A 19551-nucleotide genomic window follows, 5' to 3' on the forward strand; every position below is an offset into this window, starting at 1 on the left:
TAAACAAACAATATATTTCAAGATGATTATATGTTAAAAGAGATTTATAATTAAATATTACCTCTCATTAATTAAATAATCAATATATCTTATATTATACAGTTAACGTTATATAATTCTTTTCACAATTGATTCCTAAATTATCCTCCCCAGAATCCTCATGGGTCGTCCAGTTTATTCAGAAAACGCCTGTTCCTTTAAGTCAAGCGTGGAGAATCAACTACCATTAATGTATATTGATTGTGCCTTCCAACTTCTACTACTTTACCCAACCTATCCCATCTACTTTGTCGAAGTCCCTGCTTGCTCTGGACAATCACACGGTCATGTATACTCAAGGGTTCCCTTCTCTTAGATCCAGCCAAAAAGCCTTCATAAACCCTTATTGCCCTCGCTCTCATGGATTTTTCTTTAAGTCCCACGCTTCCCGCCATTTGGGGTCAAATTTTTTTGTTGTTCTTTTTTGTCCAACCGAGGCAAACAGTCTTTCATATGTGTACCAAAAATTATTCTGGCTCCAGAAATTTCCATTTCAGGATCTGGTGTATTTCTCACAGTTAAGATAGTCTTAACAAATTCATCACTATTCAATGATCTGTTCCGACCAATGTTCAATGCATTCTTTTGATTTTTTTTAATTTCTACCTCTGCTCTTCCATTAGATTGCGGAAAATAAGCAGAGGGCGTGCGGTGGGTGATCCCCACTTTTCTTAAAAAAATTCTTTAGTTTCATAAGATGCAAATTCCGGCCCATTGTCACTTGAGATTTCTTCAGGAACTCCAAACATTAGGAAGAAACTTCTCAAGCTTATCAACAATCCCTTTACTCCTTTAGATCAGATGAACTGGACACCTCTGTCCATCCCGACAATCTATCAGCGATTACAAGGTACCTGTAACATCCGATGTTACAAAAGTCGGCAACAATGGTTTCGAATGGTGTACCTTATACATTAGATAGTATAGGTGGACATCTAGGCTGTGAAGGAGCAATAGAGTTGCATGACTTACATAGGTCCCTAGTACGCCTAATGTCGTTTGTAATTCCTGGCCAACACACACATGATGACGCATGAAATATTATCTTCAACACTTCCTTGCGAAGTGGTTCTGGTACGATCACTTTGTCCTGGTACATAATCACGCCACGAATTGGATACAAAGAATGAACGAATCGATTCAATAAATTTGGGTAAGGGTTCTACTCGGTTATCAGATATTCTGAACCCTGCAAAGTCAACAATCTTATTAAAAAATTTGAATTTATTTTTATTTGCCAAAGTTTCATCAACAAGGCATACTCTTCCATTAAAGTCAGACATGATCTCATCAAGACGTTGATTATATCCATCCACATTCTACAAAAAAAACCCTGAGGTGATCTCTTCGAAACTTACTATAGGTGTTATAAACGTTGTCATGTGACGGTCTTGATCTCGAATTGGAACACTGTGAAAGCCATTCCATGCGTCAGTGACTGTTTTGTATGTCTCTGCAGGTATGGATCTTGCCATGTGAAAAGGAGACTTCCTGGCATGGATTTCTCTCCTACAATACTTATTGAGGGGAGACAAATCCACTGTATGTCTAGGATTTCCATCATTTTTCCTAGTTACTACTATTCTGTGGCACCATTCACTTGATTCTCCTATTGGTACGCGTTCTATGATACCCATCCTCTCGTCATTTCTTAAATCTTCTTCCACTTTCTCTTTCCAGAAAATAGGCACTGGTGAAGGAGTATGTACAGCTCTAGGTATATAATTTGGTTCCAGTAGTATCTTAATTATTGGACCCTCAACATTGGGTACAGGTTGATGCGGACATGTATTAAAAGTAGATGTTGCTTATCTGTCAACTATCCATTTTTTCATTAGAGGAACATTCGATTCATCAGCTTCAAAAGCTTGGTTCCTCTGGAGGCACAGTATGCCTCAAAAGCCACATTCGACCCATTTTTTATAATTTTCCTTCCCCATCACAGCGTTAACTGCACTTGGAAATTACTTGCCAATTACCTTCAGCTGCTTTAATACATCCATTGATAAGTATAGACTCCTAGCTTGTGGACCTACGTAGACCATTGCTCCATTGTTCCTACTGTTATCTTTACTCTCTATTGATATGCGAAGTAAAACAGCACCATAAATATTATTTTTCCCCCATTCATTGCCATAGCTTGATGTCGTGAACTTTAGTAAGGGCTTGCCTCCGGTTTTGAAAAGGCAAAGTTGAGCTCCTGCATCAGCTATTGCGTGGTTCATCACTGTACTTATTTTAGGATATTTGTGTGATATATTTTTGTAGTCCATTTTATGGATAGATACATTCATTTGTATTGTCGGTTGCGCCATGGGTTTTTCATTTATTCATATTTCGTTTCTGAATACGAGGTGAGCTTTTGATGTCTGAGAAGTAGAAATATCCCATATAGGAGCCTCTTCTTTATTATCTTGGTTTTGTGAACTTCCCGACACCTCTTGCTTATTTTGGTTTCTTATTTTGCGCCCACATTCTAGGCAATCTTTATGAGGTTTCGTGTTATAACCCTTATAGCCGTCAGTAAATAATTTAAAGAACTTTCCGCAATGTGTGCATTTTCCCGTACTTGTATCTTCCTCCATTTCTTTAGTCATCCTGGACCGTCGTTTGAAAGTAGAAACTAGACAGAAAACTATACCAGGCTTTTTCTGTCGTTTCAAAATCAATTTTGGGTCTCTTACAAGGCGATGAATGATACTTATGAATAGGTTCTAAGTCTCGTGAAAGTGGTTTATGATGACTCAAACTATTAATTGAGCAATTGCCACTGTGTCTGAGTCCCTCTCGATAACTTCAGCACAATCTGGGAACAGACAATTGATAACTGTTGGTGCTTTATGCATTATGTTGAATCTATTGAGGTCCGTACATAAAATCGATCAATTAAATGTAATCATGAATAAAAATCCTCTTTAACAAACAATATATTTTAAGATGATTACTTGTTAAAAGAGATTTATAATTAAATATTATCCTTCATTAATTAAATAATCAATATATTTAAAGCATGGAGTCTCTTTTAAAACAGAACTCAACTGATCCCTTAAGGATTTAATCTCAATTAAATAGCCTGTAAGACTCTCTGAGTTAACGTTATATATTTCTTCACTCATCACTGATTAAGGGCAATAATTACCTTGAGCAAGTGCACCTTGTATTTCCCCCTAAAACTTGCTCTGGAATGAACGTTACTTACTTTTTTGTATCTTTACTATTTATACTCATAATCTTTGAGCCATTTTACGACTTGGAATATTCGTTAGTTTCTTCATGTTCAAATATTGAAGCTTGAAAAAAGATTTGACATTTTTGGGTTTTTTATTTACTGCCCGACTTCTTTTGAAATAATGAAATCATACCTTCTCTTATAGTTCTTTAAATATCGTAGCAGACAGGGTTTTGAAATACCTCATAAGAGTAGGCATTTTCAGTAACAAAAAAATGACCATAGTCTGCCCAGTTCAACTCTATGAATTAGGAAATAGTTTATTATCTCTTCAAGATAATAATAAAAAGAATGAGGTCACGAAACTCGTAACTCAATAACACCTTCTTATTATTCTTGATGAAGAAAATATAATTATGTTCTATGCATATAACCGGAAATAACTCTAATGGAAATCACTAATAAACCGTGATGCTAATCGTTAGCATTTTGTAAATGCTAAAGCTAGAAATCAAAATGATCATGATAATTTGAAGAATGTTTTTGTGAAGAGCAGTTTAATTGTCATTAAATTTCATCAAGTTCAAGCATCTGTGACACGGGGGGGGAAGGAAATAAACAAGATCTTAGGAAATATTTTTTTAAATTATTAATGTAGCCTCCCTTATCGGTAATTATGGCTTCCAAGCGGTGGGGTAAGGTCTGGCACCCGCTGCCGATGTAGTCATCTATCACGACGTCTTAGTACTGGCTGACAGTGGCTTTGAGGGCCTCCATGTTTGGTCGACGGACACAGCAGGCCTTCCCCTCAACATGCACCCAAAAGGTGTAGTCAAGGGGGTGGGCATCAGGGGTGTAGGGGGACCAAAAGTGTCAAAAAGAGTTCAAAAGAACTTAAAAGATACGTCTAACGGGAGAAATGGGTTTATTTCATTGTTGGTGTCAAAAGTGGCGTCTCCACCCTCACAAGGCTCTTTCCATCCACTTTTTTATAGCTCCCTCGACAGTCTGTATTGAAACTCCGAGATATCTTGCATGGGCCCTCATGGACTTGAGGGGATTGGCCTTGGCTGTTTTCTTTAACTCATCCAGGTTCAGTTTGCCCTTTCTCCTAGAGCCCTTCTTCCTCTCCAACGTTTCGGAATTACTGATGGTCCATATGGTAGTCCTGGAGACGCCCAACTGCTTGGAGTGCGCGAATGGAAATTCGTCAATCCCGTTTAAGTCTCATTTTCTCGACTTGTGAGTAAGCTAGAGAGCTCAGATTTGTTCTCTTTTGTAACTAATTGTTTATGCTTTATTATATCGAAATATGAATTAATTTCATTCATCCATCCCTCATTAATTATTGAATTAGTAAGTGTTCAGATTTCAATGGACCACTCGGTATATTATAAAAGTATTACTTTATGAAATAGCTAGGATTTATTAAGTGAGACGGGGGAATCGACAGCACATAAAAAAATATTTAGTACAGGCTATTTTGTGTGTTAGCGAGGTAACACCGTCCTATATGATATATCTCAAAAAAAACAAAAAAACATGTGTAAAATATTGTTATGCGGTATGGATCAATGTATTAAAAAGGCTTAAATTGTACTTAAAAAGTGTCATTCTTATCACTTGTTCAACAAAAAATACAATATATACTACCCTAAAAAATAAAGGCATCCCTAACAACTAACAAGTGTCTAGTCTCTGCTAAGTATATCAATAATATGTAGTGGAAAAATTCTTAAGTTATTCAACGAATAAATGTTGAGTATATATTAACATATTTCATAAAAAGAATAATTGACATAGCTAATAATATGTACATTGTACATACATGCTTCATGAATCACCAATGAAGGTCATACCAATGCAATAAAGGGATACAGGGGCATAGAGATAATAAATAGTAGTGCTCACGCTGAGCAAAAGCACATAAATTTTTGAAAGCCGAAAGTAAGTTGACCAAAAAATTGGAGAGTATAGTTATTTATACATCAACCCCTCCAGATCTTGCATGGTATTATCCTATGATAAAGGTTCATAAGAAATCTATAATCATATGTAAATTACAGTGAGGACTGAGGAGAAAATATACAAATATTTGAAGCACCCTCTATGTTGTTAAGATACCCATTTTTACTAGTATAATTTGTAGGTATATTAACAATATAAAGGGTGCTCCAAATATTTTGTATGGGAAGGATTGGAATAGCAATGGGTATAAAATTGTATAATTTTTTGAGATACTTTATTTTGAAAAGTTTGAGAAAATACTAAAATGTTTCACCTATCCTTTAACGGAATTTCATGAAGCAAATATTTAACATCATTGGAAATAAGGTAAAGTTTAAATTGCACATATACTATAATATTTATGATGGAATGTTGTTTTTTATATAATTTTGTGGTTTGATGTATGTACTTCAACTTTTTGTTAAATAACTTTTCAATTTTCATAGGTATTTTGGGATTTAAAAAAAGTAAATATAATTCAACTATTGGATAACTATGTTCATTTTCAAAACCGTACTTCTAACACTATTTTGGAAAATTTGACGAATTATTAAAATGTTTCAATTATCTTATTATGAAAACGTTTAATATTAAATGGTACAGTATTATATTTTACTATATTAGAGATATTAGTTTATACATACATAATTATAAAAATATTAATTAATTATATATTTTCGAGGATGTATCCGTATTATAAATTTTATTATCAGCGTACTACAAACTAAGACAAACTTGCTAGTCCGTGGACGGACAGACAAAACAGACAAAAATTTCCTTAAGTAATAAAATTTGCCAAATTGTTTCAAATTCCGTCCGTGAAATTGAATCAAACACAGACAGGAGACCTATCATGAAGATATTAGATAATCGTAACCACAATCAGAATGTAAAGGATGTCTTTGTTCTCCATTAGCATCCTTGCGGTAGGATGATTGTTGAAGATTTTGATATTTACTTAAGTATGTATATTAAAGTTTTAGTTGATAAAAGGAATATCTAATATTGTTAATTCCAACATTGTATCTTTCGTTACTGTGTTAATAGTATGTCGGAGTAGAAGGTCTGAAGATGGCAATTCTTTAGATATCGGTATTCCTTGATGTCATAGGTTTGATTGTAGAAAATGATAACTGATTTATTTACTGGAGGATTGCTAACCATTATATTTATTTTATCATATAAATAGGCTAAAACATGACATTTCCGAAGATGAACTATGGTATTATAGGATATATAAAGGTATTGATGCCCATTAATTGCAATGAAATCTTCATAGGATAACAATATAATTATGTGGTTTTATCCTACTCGTTTTTACTTTTTTATTTTTTTTATTACTAATTTATTTTCTATCAATGATGTTCTTTTCACTCATGCAGGTCTAGGCCCTTTAAATAATTTATAAGTATATCTTTTTCATGATCGAGTATAAATATTCCAAGATTTTTTAGCACTTCATAGAGCTAAATGTTGTATGATGTTTAAGGCAAAATTTCATAAAGCTGGGCACTAACCATATTTGCGTTATTCAATCGTATATATTTTTACAATCGTAATAATAGTAACTTTTGTAATTCCAATTAATTCTAATTATAACTATAGATAATTATTTAAACATCTTTGTTGTCTATGTATGTTCTACAATTTTTGTTAATTAACTATTTAATGTATTTTTTTTTATGTATTCATGTATTTCCCAAAAAATGAATATTAATAAGTATTCATTATTTAAATTAAGATAAACGTATTCGACTACAAAAACCTAATTTCTATTTAGATTGTATAAATATGAATTTTTATTAATTTATTTCTATAAATTATAATTGTTAAATATAAGGAAGAAATTAATGTAATAAATATTAAATACAATGTAGCACATTCCTCCTTGCTCTATAAATAAAGTTTCTTAAAGTTTAAGAATTTATTGATGAACTAGAAGGCACTATCCTTAAACGATATAATTTCGCATATTGGTCAAATTTATATACTTGATATCGAAAAAAAACACTTGAATGCACCCATAATTATCTCCATCAAATCTTCATTTTTTGGAGTCCTTTAACATACCTACTAATTTGAATGTTTTGGTCAACGTCGATAGTGTCAACTTCTTCCTCATCTCATCACTCTATGTTTTTATCTCTATAGGTAATGCCGTGTCCCATAGTAAGTTGTTGCAGTTCCTAATAGTAAGGGTTATCAACAGTCCTCTTGTCCGAAGCCATTTTTTTATAGAAATGTCCGGTTTTTGTGGGATAAACAAATGAATATTATACAATCCCTTCGAAAAGAAACAGAAAAAGGCCTTAAATCAGTTGATAGTTAGCCAATATTTCCCGACTATAGAATTATTATTGAATAATTGTAGGAAATTGTTCATGGCTTAACAAGAACTAATTATAGTTTCCTATATGTAAACACTCATATCTTCCTTATTAATAAAGATACTAGCTTAAAATTTTGCATAGAGTCTAATGGTGTTAGTTTAAACAAATAATGTCAAAATAAACCAAATGTGTGAGATACCTGGTCACGGAGGGGGAGTTATTGGTACTGGGTAAGGATCAGTGTTGGGCAAGTTACTTCCAAAATGTAATGTATTTCATATTACTAGTTACTTGCATTTGAAAGTAATACAATATTACCTTAAATGAAGATTAATAAGTAATAAGTTACTTATTACCAGGCTTCCCACCGGCACATAAAGTGCACCTTACTGTGAAGTTCTTGTCTATTTCTCTGATAAATTGAAAATAGTGCGAGAATAACCACTTAGAAAATATTTAATTATCCTTTCTTGTTGTCATCTTGAAATCTCCAAACCAAATCGTCTTCTTCTTGTGTTGCTTTAAACCCGTCTTCTTCTCGTCTTCATTTAAAACTGCTGCACCTGTGTTGTTTTTTCGAAAAAAAGCTGTGAGACAGCTCGGATTGTAACGCACGTTACCGGACTCAGTAACTGTAATATTATTACCGTAATATATTTAGTAGCGAGTTATATTACTATGTTAGTGCCTAATGTAATGTATTACAGTAACGCGTTGCTTTTGTAACGCACACGCCCAACACTGGCAGTGATGCATAAATATGTACTGCTGATATTTAAAAATAAAAGAAACCGAGAATGAACGTGATAATCCTGACAATTTGAAGAAAGTTTGTAAGGAGAGCAGCTCAGCTCTCATGACGTTTTATTAGATCAGCTGTAAACAGCCATGAGAGGAAGGAAATAAACACAAATCCCAATCCGTCTACAGCAAGGACATATATGATGGAATTACAGCAATTTCGATTCTCAATTCTACACCGAGTTCAACAAGGACTTAAACTTATAACTCAGAACATAGTTAGTCTTCAAGATTTAAATAATAATGTTAACACCTTTTGGAAATAGATAACCCTGTTGAGATTACCAAATAGAAAAAACAGTTCTCGTTTTCTAGGACATATTTTATACACCTTTGACTTAAATTTTGTTATCAAATTTGTCAAAAAGACAGTATTTTCTGTTCACAAAAAAAAATCTTGGTATTTATGGTCCGCGATCAATTTTTATGTTTCTGTTCCGTTTATCAGTCTTTTGAAAATTGATTGGTCGAATAAGAATTACCTAGATCTTCTTAAGTAGTGAACAATTCCCATCAATTACTCCATAATAATTCAATATTTGAGAATAATTGACTAATCACCAGTTGATTTAATTCCTCTTTTCTGTTTCTTTTCGAAGGAATTGTTTTAAAATTTTGTTTACAATTTTGTCACACAGAAACCGGACATTTCATAAATTTATTAAAAAAATGTCTTTGGATATACTGTAAAAAGATGGATTGAAATGTTTGACCCACAGAAACTGGACATTACGACTAGGGGAAAGATTAAGAATTTATCTGCATTAAATATAAATAACGTCAAATTGATTTACACTGCTAGACTTCCGCGCACGCCTCCTGCAAGTTTTTTTCGGACCGTAACATCCAAAATATTTTCTTTATTAAGTAAAATCAAAATTTATCGATATTTGATTCTTCAATTATATTAATTTCCAAATATCCTCCTCTACAACCCGATGTTCATCGACCGCCCACGTTTTTTCCTTTTGTAGAAATCAAAATATGGTCCCCCTAATCAAAAGAGTAATGATTAATTAATTAATAACAATAAATGTGATTTGAGAATAAATAACTGTCTATCCATAGAACTTATATGACTACAAAATGTATACAATGAAAAAAACTATTACTGAGGCTTAAGTGAAAAAACAATCAATTGAATCAGACAGTTTTGTTATTGATTTTATAATCCTAGTACACTTTTTTATTATACGTAGGGTAGACAAGTACAGTTGCAACGCTTAGATTTTGGGTAATTTGCTCGGATACTTATGAGATACACCAAAATTCAAGTCAACTTACTTATAGGCTATAGCATATGTACGTTAAATTTATACTCAATGATAGGAAAAGAATAATTCATTCAAATAATGATACAAAAAAAAACTGACCCCATTACTACAAAAATATTGTTCTTCCAAAAAAGGATGAAGTTTCACTTTACCCCTCATAAACCAACCATTTTTAGAAGAATATTATCTTTAAGAAAAGTTGATCAAAATGTTTGATTTTCTTTACAATAATCTACATTATTAATATACAATTATAATATATAAGAGCATGTAACAACAACCGTTCCGGATCTTCCCTACGTAATAAGAAAAGTACACGTACCCATAATTCAGTATAGAACTTGTTTTTTTTCTAAAAAAAAAAAAAATATGGAAGCCTTCCACAATATATAATATAATAATACTCAATTTGCAAGGTATTATTTAGCAACAATATATATTTGTTTAAAGGATAATTTGGAATCACCGTATGTTAGAGTAAAAAATAAAAAACCAATAACATATCTTGCATGATATGCGTGTGGAAGATACGATGATTCTACAAATATACGGTAAGCTAGGAGAGTTAGAGTTCATCTACCTGTAAAAATGCTTGGAAATGGCCTGCATATTGATGAATATATGTATATAAATATATGACCCCTTTTGGAGCCGATAGAAGTGAGTCAAGTGAAGCAATTCATTGATACCAGATGTTTCTTTGTTCGTTAATGAATGAGCCATCCCAGCCAATTCTTCCTTTTTTTCTCTCTCTTTCTTTATTTAAATATACATATTGTCTCTTCTTTTCATTTAGGTCAGGTGGGTACGTAGAAAGAAACAGAAAAAGGAAGGAGGATGAGCCAGAAGACAAAGACCACATGATCAATATTTGTACAAGGTTGTGAATGCTAGAAGTCTTTTTTTTTGTCCGCTAAAAGTGTTGAATATTACTCCATAACTATCTACGCAGCCTCTATGAATTTCAATGTTATTATAATAAAGTTAGTCAGCAACGATTTTCAATTCTCACTATAAAAATTTACTAGCATAAAGGATGACATCATTTGAACCCCAAATACAGGACTATAACACTAGAGAATAATTGAAAATGGCGTTAATAAATAGGGAATGAATGGAAAGAACAAATTTAAATTACTACATTTTTTTTACTTTTAATGTATTACATATAGACAAAATTCTGCTGAGGGAAGAAAAAGTCGGATGCGATTCTCATAAAGAAAAATGATTTGTGATAAAATAAAAGCGACATCTTGCGTAGGAAAAAAAATGTCACTACGACTGTGGATGTATCTCTTCAAGTCGCGCGTTTCGTTACTTTATTGTTTTAAAGCTTTAAGGAGAATAAGAAAGAAGTGGGAGGAGCCATAGGGAGAGAGTCGTGTTGAATTAAGTCGCAGACTCTATTTCTCTTTTCTTTCTCTCTCTAGCTCTCTGATAATATGGTAAATAGAAAGAGAGGAGACTTTGGTTTAGAGAGGGAGAAGTATAAAGAGAGAGAGAGAGAGCGTGAGTGAGTGAGTGAGTGTGTGTTCTTCTTTTCCCTTCTTTCCTTTTTTCCTCTCTTTTCTTTTCTTTCTCCTGCTATCTGTGGCCTGTGAGTAGCTCTTATTTGTGTTGAAGAGGAGAATCCGCTCCTTGGACTTAATTACTAAATAGCCGGAATGTATCCCGGTGGACAGACCCCTACTGCGGGAGGCGGACTCGTTGTGCCCAATTTAGGTCCCATGATCGCGACAACGACAACTGGAGCTGGCGGCGGTTCTTCAGGGGAAGCAACAACAGCTCCTTCTCCACCCTTTATGCTTCCGGGAGGCGATGCGCCGATCTTCGTGTGCCCGCGGAGACCCAACATTGGGAAGGAAGGGAAGCATATCATGCTGAAAGCCAACCATTTCCAGGTGAGTGAGTTTGGAGTAGCCGAATGAGGAGATTCTCTTTTTGTTTGCCTCGTTTCAGATCACGATGCCTCGCGGGTTCATTCACCACTACAGCGTGTCCATCACCCCAGACAAATGCCCTCGCAAGGTGAACCGGGAAATCATCGAAACCATGGTTCACTCCTACTCGAAGATCTTCGGAACGAAGAAGCCCGTTTTCGATGGTCGTAGCAATCTCTATACCCGTGATCCTCTGCCCATTGGACAAGAGTCCATGGAGCTTGAAGTGACTCTTCCGGGTGAGGGTAAAGATCGTGTGTTCCGCGTTGCTGTGAAATGGAACGCACAAGTCTCGCTCTACGCCCTAGAAGAAGCTCTGGAAGGGCGCTCGCGTCAAATTCCCTTTGATGCGATTCAAGCTCTTGACGTAGTCATGCGACATCTTCCCTCCATGACCTATACACCTGTTGGCCGCTCATTCTTTAGTTCACCTGAAGGTTACTATCATCCCCTTGGAGGAGGGAGAGAAGTCTGGTTCGGGTTTCATCAAAGTGTTCGTCCATCGCAATGGAAAATGATGTTGAACATTGATGTGAGTGCTACGGCTTTCTACAAGGCTCAACCCGTTATTGATTTCATGTGTGAAGTCCTTGACATACGCGATATTAATGATCAACGTAAACCACTCACCGACTCTCAACGGGTTAAATTTACTAAAGAAATCAAATGTCTCAAAATCGAAATTACACATTGTGGAAGTATGCGCCGTAAATATCGGGTTTGCAACGTAACACGACGTCCAGCTCAAATGCAAAGCTTCCCTTTGCAATTGGATAACGGCCAGACTGTGGAGTGCACTGTGAGCAAATATTTCTTAGATAAGTACAAGATGAAGTTAAGGAATCCTCATTTACCTTGTCTCCAAGTGGGTCAAGAACATAAACACACCTATTTACCTTTGGAAGTTTGTAACATTGTCCAGGGCCAGAGATGCATAAAAAAATTGACGGATATGCAAACTTCTACTATGATTAAGGCAACTGCACGCTCAGCTCCAGACCGAGAAAGAGAGATTAATAATTTAATTAGGAAGGCAGATTTTAATAATGATCCATATGTACAAGAGTTTGGACTGAATATAAGTCATGATCTGATGGAGGTCAGAGGTCGCGTTCTTCCTCCTCCAAAACTTCAGTATGGAGGTAGAACAAAGCAACAAGCACTACCAAATCAAGGCGTGTGGGACATGAGAGGTAAACAGTTTTTCACTGGTGTTGAAATTCGAGAATGGGCCATTGCTTGTTTTGCTCCATCACGCACTGTTCGAGAGGATGCTCTCCGCAATTTTACACAATCACTTCAGAAAATATCTAACGATGCCGGAATGCCAATAATAGGACAACCTTGTTTTTGTAAATATGCAAATGGCCCTGATCAAGTTGAGCCTATGTTTCGATACCTGAAAGCTACCTTTGCAGGATTGCAATTGATAGTTGTTGTTTTACCCGGAAAAACCCCTGTTTATGCTGAAGTGAAAAGAGTTGGAGACACTGTACTTGGAATGGCTACACAATGTGTACAAGCCAAAAACGTCAACAAGACATCACCTCAAACTCTTTCAAATCTTTGTCTAAAGATTAATGTTAAATTAGGGGGTGTCAACAGCATTCTCGTTCCCAGTATTCGACCTAAAGTGTTTAATGAACCTGTTATATTCCTTGGAGCTGATGTAACTCATCCTCCAGCTGGTGACAACAAAAAACCATCCATTGCTGCGGTTGTTGGTTCTCAAGATGCTCATCCATCTCGCTATGCTGCTACTGTCCGTGTTCAAGCCCATCGTGTTGAAATTATCCAAGAACTTAGCACCATGGTAAAAGAACATTTAATGATGTTCTACAAGTCAACAGGAGGCTATAAGCCACATAGAGTCATTATTTATAGAGATGGAGTTTCTGAAGGCCAATTCCTACAAGTTTTACAACATGAACTGACGGCTATTCGTGAAGCTTGCATCAAATTAGAAACGGATTATAAACCAGGGATAACTTTCATTGTTGTGCAAAAGCGTCATCATACTCGTTTGTTTTGTTCAGACAAGAAAGAGCAATCTGGAAAGTCTGGTAATATTCCTGCTGGTACTACCGTTGATATTGGAATCACTCATCCTACGGAGTTCGACTTTTATCTCTGTTCTCATCAAGGTATTCAGGGTACATCTCGACCTTCGCATTATCATGTCTTATGGGATGACAATCATTTTGCTGCAGATGAGCTCCAATGTCTCACGTATCAGCTTTGCCACACTTATGTCCGATGTACTCGCTCCGTCTCTATTCCAGCCCCGGCCTATTATGCTCATCTTGTGGCTTTCCGGGCTCGATATCATCTTGTAGAAAAAGAGCACGACTCAGGTGAAGGCTCTCATCTCTCTGGTGGCTCTGAGGATAGAGCTCCTGCAGCTATGGCGCGTGCTGTCACGGTTCATGCTGACACTCGAAAAGTCATGTACTTTGCATAAAAAGTACAATCAATTAATTATTATAATCACTATTAAGAACCTATAGAATCATCTTCTTTAAAAAAAAATATGAGTCTGTCGAATATTTCAGCAATCTCTCTTTCTCCCCTATGATCAAGAAAAGACCAAAATAGTAAAGTACCTAAACAAAAAATATGTATTTTAATATCTCTAATTCTATGTATATCCCATATTTCTACTCACATTATATATGATTATATATATATATAAACACACACACACATACTTACTAGTGACAAAGGATTCATGTTAAAAAAACAAAAAACGATATAGAGTGAAAGAATGCTCTAAACTTCAATAACTTTTTTTTTTTTTTTTTTTTTATTGCACATCAAGAAGTTCGTTTTGAATTGTTTTTTTTTTTTTTTTTTTGTGCTAAAAACAAACAAAATAATATCTACAAGAAATGCTTAATTATTATCTCGTCCTAGGTAGAAATATTATTACTATTAAAATAATATTAATAAACCAAACAAATAAAGATTTCTCCCCGTGCCTCAGGTGTAATAATGATACATATACTCCACAAATGCGTGAATATGTAAAAAAAATAATTATAATGAAATGCTTTGTGTTCATAATTACCTGCTGCACACACACACACACACCAATATCAATTTATATTTGACTTATATTTCGATTCAATGAATTATCAAGAAATGCTAAGATATCGTTTTCGAATTGAGAAGGGAAAAAATAGTGGTTTTTTGTTTTTTTTAATTCATAATAGCAAGCTTGATAAAGAACTCTTTGACGAAATCAATTTAAGTGAATATTTATTGGTCATGGAATAATAATCTCTCTACTACCCATAAATTAATTGCGCGTACGTATGTACTCTGGAAATCTACTACATAATCATTTCATTTGCTTTAATAATTATAATAAATATATATTTGTAATATTATGAAACCAATAATACACACCCCGCGAACAATAAGATATATCTTTCCTCTTTGAGCGAGCAAGCAAGTAAGATTAAAATACTTAACAATTATAATATAATTATAAATAAAAGTTATGTGCACTTTGCCTGGATATGAATTTCATAATATTAAATTTAGTTCATAAGGAGTGCGCGTTAATTTTTTTTTTTTTTTTTTGTATATTTTTATCATTTTTTTCTTGTGTTATTAGTGATTACTATTTTTTTTTTAAATGACAAAAAATACTAATTAACCAATGCATATAATTAATATAACGTTACATGGGATTCCCTTTTTTTTTGTCCTCATAATTAAATTAAGTTCTCTTTTTTATTATTACAAAATAAAAAGATTTTATTATTATGATTTTATTTTATAAAAAGTTCCAATATCATTATTATAATTATTATTATTAGGTCGTCTTTAATTATATTTATATATATATTAATGAATGCTTCATCTCTCTTCTCCCTTTTATTTGATGTAAAATGTGTTATTAATGATTATAATTATTGATTAATTAATATATATTGTTATTACGATCAAACAAAATAGAGAAATTTAAGTTTTGAAACAGTGAACTTTAGTTAGTGATTTCTTTATTTTTAATATATTTATATTATGATAAATGGTTTTCCTTAGTCAATACTTCTTTTGGTACCTGTAGTTTATGATATGATAATAGCAACAATCGATTATCTTTGCCCCTCCTTCTCTTAATCATTACTTTTCCATGAATTCAACACCACCAAGCCACGATGAGAGAAGATTTGACTATATAATGTTATGTACAAAAGTTTCTCCGTTCAATCTCATCCATTTCACTTCTACGATAATAATATTATGATTAATTAATTATTCAATGTATCCATCTCCTCCTTACGATTACTATTAATTCTTTATCTCTTCAATAATTATTAATTACATAGACTTTTAGTGAAAAGGGGATGGAGTCTTCTAAGTGTACTCCTTTACTTTTTATTATATACTTGTCGTCATTTTGTTCAGTTTTTTGTTATTTTTGATTTTAAATTGTACATAATATATAAATGGATCGGTGAAAAAGCTATCAAAGCGTCGTGTGTGAGTTATTATTTAAAATAAAGGCGTTTAAAAAATGCATTGTCATTCTGTTTTTAAGAGGTCTTTATTTAGTCTATAACATCAGGGGTCTCCAAACTTTTGTGTGAGCGGTTTTATCCTGATAAAAGTATGCTAATCGACATTTATTTATCTGTTATAATCTTTATTAACTAGTGTTGGATCAGTCTAAAATGAGTGTAGGTCATCCTTATCGGCCTGTTATGGTAACTACAGTACCTTAAATTTAAAGTAGATCCTGTGTGGTTAGAACGTATTATTAATATTCGTAGAGCGAAGTATTATACGTTCTAGCTATCATTAATTATTTTCTTCAATCCAAGCTAGGACTAAAGGACCAACAAATTGGTTCTTCAATACGACTGATGAATGGTAAAATCAGACGAATTGATTAGGAATACAGTCCTAGGACTGATCCAATACTGTTGATGACGCAATGGTCATACTTTAAATACTATAAGGCCGTCGACATTTGGGCATCCATAGTCCTCCCAAGTATTTTCAAGGTAATATATTTTTGAAGTTTATACTATATGTACTTATTAGAAAAGTTAATATATTCCTCCCCGTATGACATAAGCACAGATGCATTCAACATCAGTCTTTCAATTATTTTGCACAGAAGACATTTCTAAAAATTAAATATATTTCTACATAATAAATGGTCCGGTGGTTGGGCATCCCAGATCTGCATAATAATATGTTAGTTGACTTGTATATAATAAGTATATATGGGGGGGGGCGACTTATCATCTTCTTCTGTCCAGAAATGTCCTCTTTTTACTGTTTGAGGATTTTTCTATAAATTTATGAAATGTCCAGGTTTCTTTGGAATAAAAAAAAAGAGTTGACCATCGACTAAAAATAGTGGTTTAATTGAAAATAAAGAAAGAAAAAAAATAATAATATGGGAATACCTTTTCTTACGAGTACTTCGATATACGAGCTGGGAAATGAGTCTAATTTTACCTCTAGATAAGAGTATTTACTTACTGTTGTAACACTTCCTCTACGCTTCTAGGTAGCTCAATCTTAGACCAAGGACTTCATAAGAAGCTTATTCATATGACCATAGTTGTGGAACGAATTAAACTTGTTAGTAGAGGTATGAGAGTAAATCTATTAATTTTTATTTTATCCTTAAGTTTGTTCATTTCTAAAATATTGACTCTGAACTCTCCCTCCTAATTCAGTCGTTATTAATAATATGTTAAATAACCACGTGTTAAAGAACCAATCGTTCCCTTTTGCTCTCATTTGTCCTCTTTTGAACTCTTGTCCGAGTACTTTATTTACATTTCTAAAAATGTCTGAAATATTTCATGTTGAAAATTGATTTTAAGTTTTTTTTATAAACAAGCATGAATCAATATTTGATCCCCACTTCAAATCGACATTTAATTATTGGTGTATATTATGTTATCTTTTTGAAAATTTGCATATTATGGCAGTACGTACATTTTGCATGGAAAAGAGAAAGTAAGGGAGTTCTTGTTGCGCTTGCTAACACTTTTTAGTTGATAAAAATAAGTCCCCTTGAGAGCAACTCTTCTCTAAGATCGATATATCTATGTTGTGTACAAGTTGGGATGTATGTATGAGTTGCAAGTTGTATAAGAAAATTGTACAAATGACAATTCCTTCGTCTTGGGATACATTATTTAATTACAATATTGATCATTTTAATACCCATTTAATACCATTCATACTACTATTTCATTTTGATCTATTAAAATTACATTATCATTATGTGTAATATGGACATTTGAACTATATAATGTGGCACAGAATACTTATATTTTAGTAAATTTTAGTAATGGCACTTTATAGATACAATTGCTAATATATAATAATTAATCAATTGATTTCAAAATTTCTTACTGTTCACCTTCGAGTATTGCAAATGTATTATCTTACTACTTATTTAGTATTGAAGACTCCAGTCTTGGCCCGGTTCAGTTAAGTCCTGAATATCAGTCCTAAAAACCAATTAAGTTCGGTTCTTGATGACGTCAATCAACTTTTTTTTTTTTAAATGTTCTCTTAATTGGTTAGATGGAGTTGCACTGATTAAGTATAAATAAACCTTATTATATAGTATTACAATTACTCTAAATAACCTAGGAATAAAGAAACACCATTAATAGGTTAATAGATACTACTATTGAAATTCTTGGGGAGTTATCTTTAATATTAATTAATAAAGTAAATCTATATTTTTAAAACAAAGTTTGTATGTTCCTCGACGTCTATAATAACTCAAGGCAATCCCCGGTACGGTCCTAGTTTATAATATATCAAAACAAAAGCAGATTTTTTAATAATGCACCCCAAAATATGGTTCATCTCAAATATGTGCCCTCGGACAGTTTATTTTTACCTTAGAGACACTTGCTCAAATGATAAAATCTAACTTTGTTCCGTGAGACTGGATGAATCCGGACATTGTATGAGAAAAAACCTTTGTCAATCAGTTCTACGAACTAAAAGCATGCAAATGGTGGATTTTATCATAAAAAGGGTTCCAAATGAAAATTCAATCAACGTATAGCTATACCTTAATTTAAAAAATGAGCAAATAAATTTAATATTAAAATATAAATGATCTTCATATTGGATTATTTTCCTTATATTTCTGAATTTAAAATGAAATGACCGTATTTATATTTCCAAAAAGAGGACATATGGACCAATAAGAGTCAATTTCCAGGGGGATTCACATTTTCAAATAATTAAATTTTGATTCATGTTTTTTTAAATTGTATTTTCATTTTAAGTAGATTTTCAACATGAGTCCAAAATAAGAAAAAAATCCCTGGTTAAAAGAGGACATGGGTGGGAGGAAAGAGGCCAATTATAAGGTTCTCAATAGAAATAAACATGGAAAAAATGATAAGGAAATCTAGTATCAAGGAAAATGGGGTTTTCTATTTAAGCTATTTTTTTGTTACATAAATCTTTTTGATGAAAGTAGTTCCAAAAACGGAAGATTGTTAGTTCATAATATTAAATTGATGTTTTCTATTTTAGTCAATTTTCAACTTTAGGACACCTGACATTCAGTTAATTTATAAAACAATCCCTGGACGCCCCAGACAGGATCTAAAAAGAGGACATATCCGGGCAAAGAGAGTAAGTGGTCACTCTTGTGTCATTACATTTTATTTACCTAAGAAAAGGCTAAAAGACCCACAACAAAATAAATATGGTACGATTGAACACCTATAAAAATATGCACGAGTATTTTTTGTAATGAATAACGAAATTATATAATATAATGTGGTGTGTCGTGTCTCTATCTAAAAATATTAGGGAAATACGCCTGTTAGCTTGAGGAGAAACATGTTCCTAGAGTAATGTTTTTCCCGCGCAAGATGTCGCTTTTTTTAATACTATATTTTCCCTTAAGGGGTATCAATCTTTTTTTTCCTTTTGCATAATTTACCTTGTACATTAAGCTAAAAGGGTAAGTTCATAGAGGA

The 19551-nt window shown here is 33.2% G+C and overlaps 1 protein-coding gene and 2 long non-coding RNA genes across 3 annotated transcripts; 1 reads left to right on the forward strand and 2 right to left on the reverse strand.

Moving 5' to 3' along the window:
- Positions 1-7087: 7087 nt before the first annotated feature.
- LOC121116132 (uncharacterized) lies at positions 7088-9488 on the reverse strand. Its single transcript, XR_005863770.2, has 3 exons — positions 9402-9488; positions 9141-9339; positions 7088-9081 (listed from the first exon to the last, which is right to left on the reverse strand). It is a non-coding gene; the product is annotated as an uncharacterized lncRNA (long non-coding RNA).
- A 1588-nt stretch (positions 9489-11076) lies between these two features.
- AGO1 (protein argonaute-2) lies at positions 11077-14144 on the forward strand. The gene is made up of 2 exons (XM_040710363.2): positions 11077-11521; positions 11580-14144. Exons 1-2 carry the CDS (start codon positions 11285-11287, stop codon positions 14019-14021), a joined length of 2679 nt encoding a protein of 892 aa, XP_040566297.1. The 5' UTR covers positions 11077-11284; the 3' UTR covers positions 14022-14144.
- Positions 14145-14385: 241 nt separating this feature from the next.
- On the reverse strand, positions 14386-19255 carry LOC139905236 (uncharacterized). Its single transcript, XR_011779878.1, has 2 exons — positions 16987-19255; positions 14386-16927 (listed from the first exon to the last, which is right to left on the reverse strand). It is a non-coding gene; the product is annotated as an uncharacterized lncRNA (long non-coding RNA).
- Positions 19256-19551: the final 296 nt, after the last annotated feature.

Source organism: Lepeophtheirus salmonis, chromosome 4, assembly GCF_016086655.4.
Source record: "Lepeophtheirus salmonis chromosome 4, UVic_Lsal_1.4, whole genome shotgun sequence".
NCBI classification, from domain to species: domain Eukaryota; kingdom Metazoa; phylum Arthropoda; class Copepoda; order Siphonostomatoida; family Caligidae; genus Lepeophtheirus; species Lepeophtheirus salmonis.

What these genes read in the sequence shown, in the direction of transcription:
- AGO1 (XM_040710363.2), top strand. Translation starts at nt 11,285, where the DNA reads ATGTATCCCGGTGGACAGACCCCTACTGCGGGAGGCGGACTCGTTGTG. An exon ending in TGAAAGCCAACCATTTCCAG is followed by an intron (nt 11,522 to 11,579) that starts GTGAGTGAGTTT and finishes GCCTCGTTTCAG; the next exon opens with ATCACGATGCCTCGCGGGTT.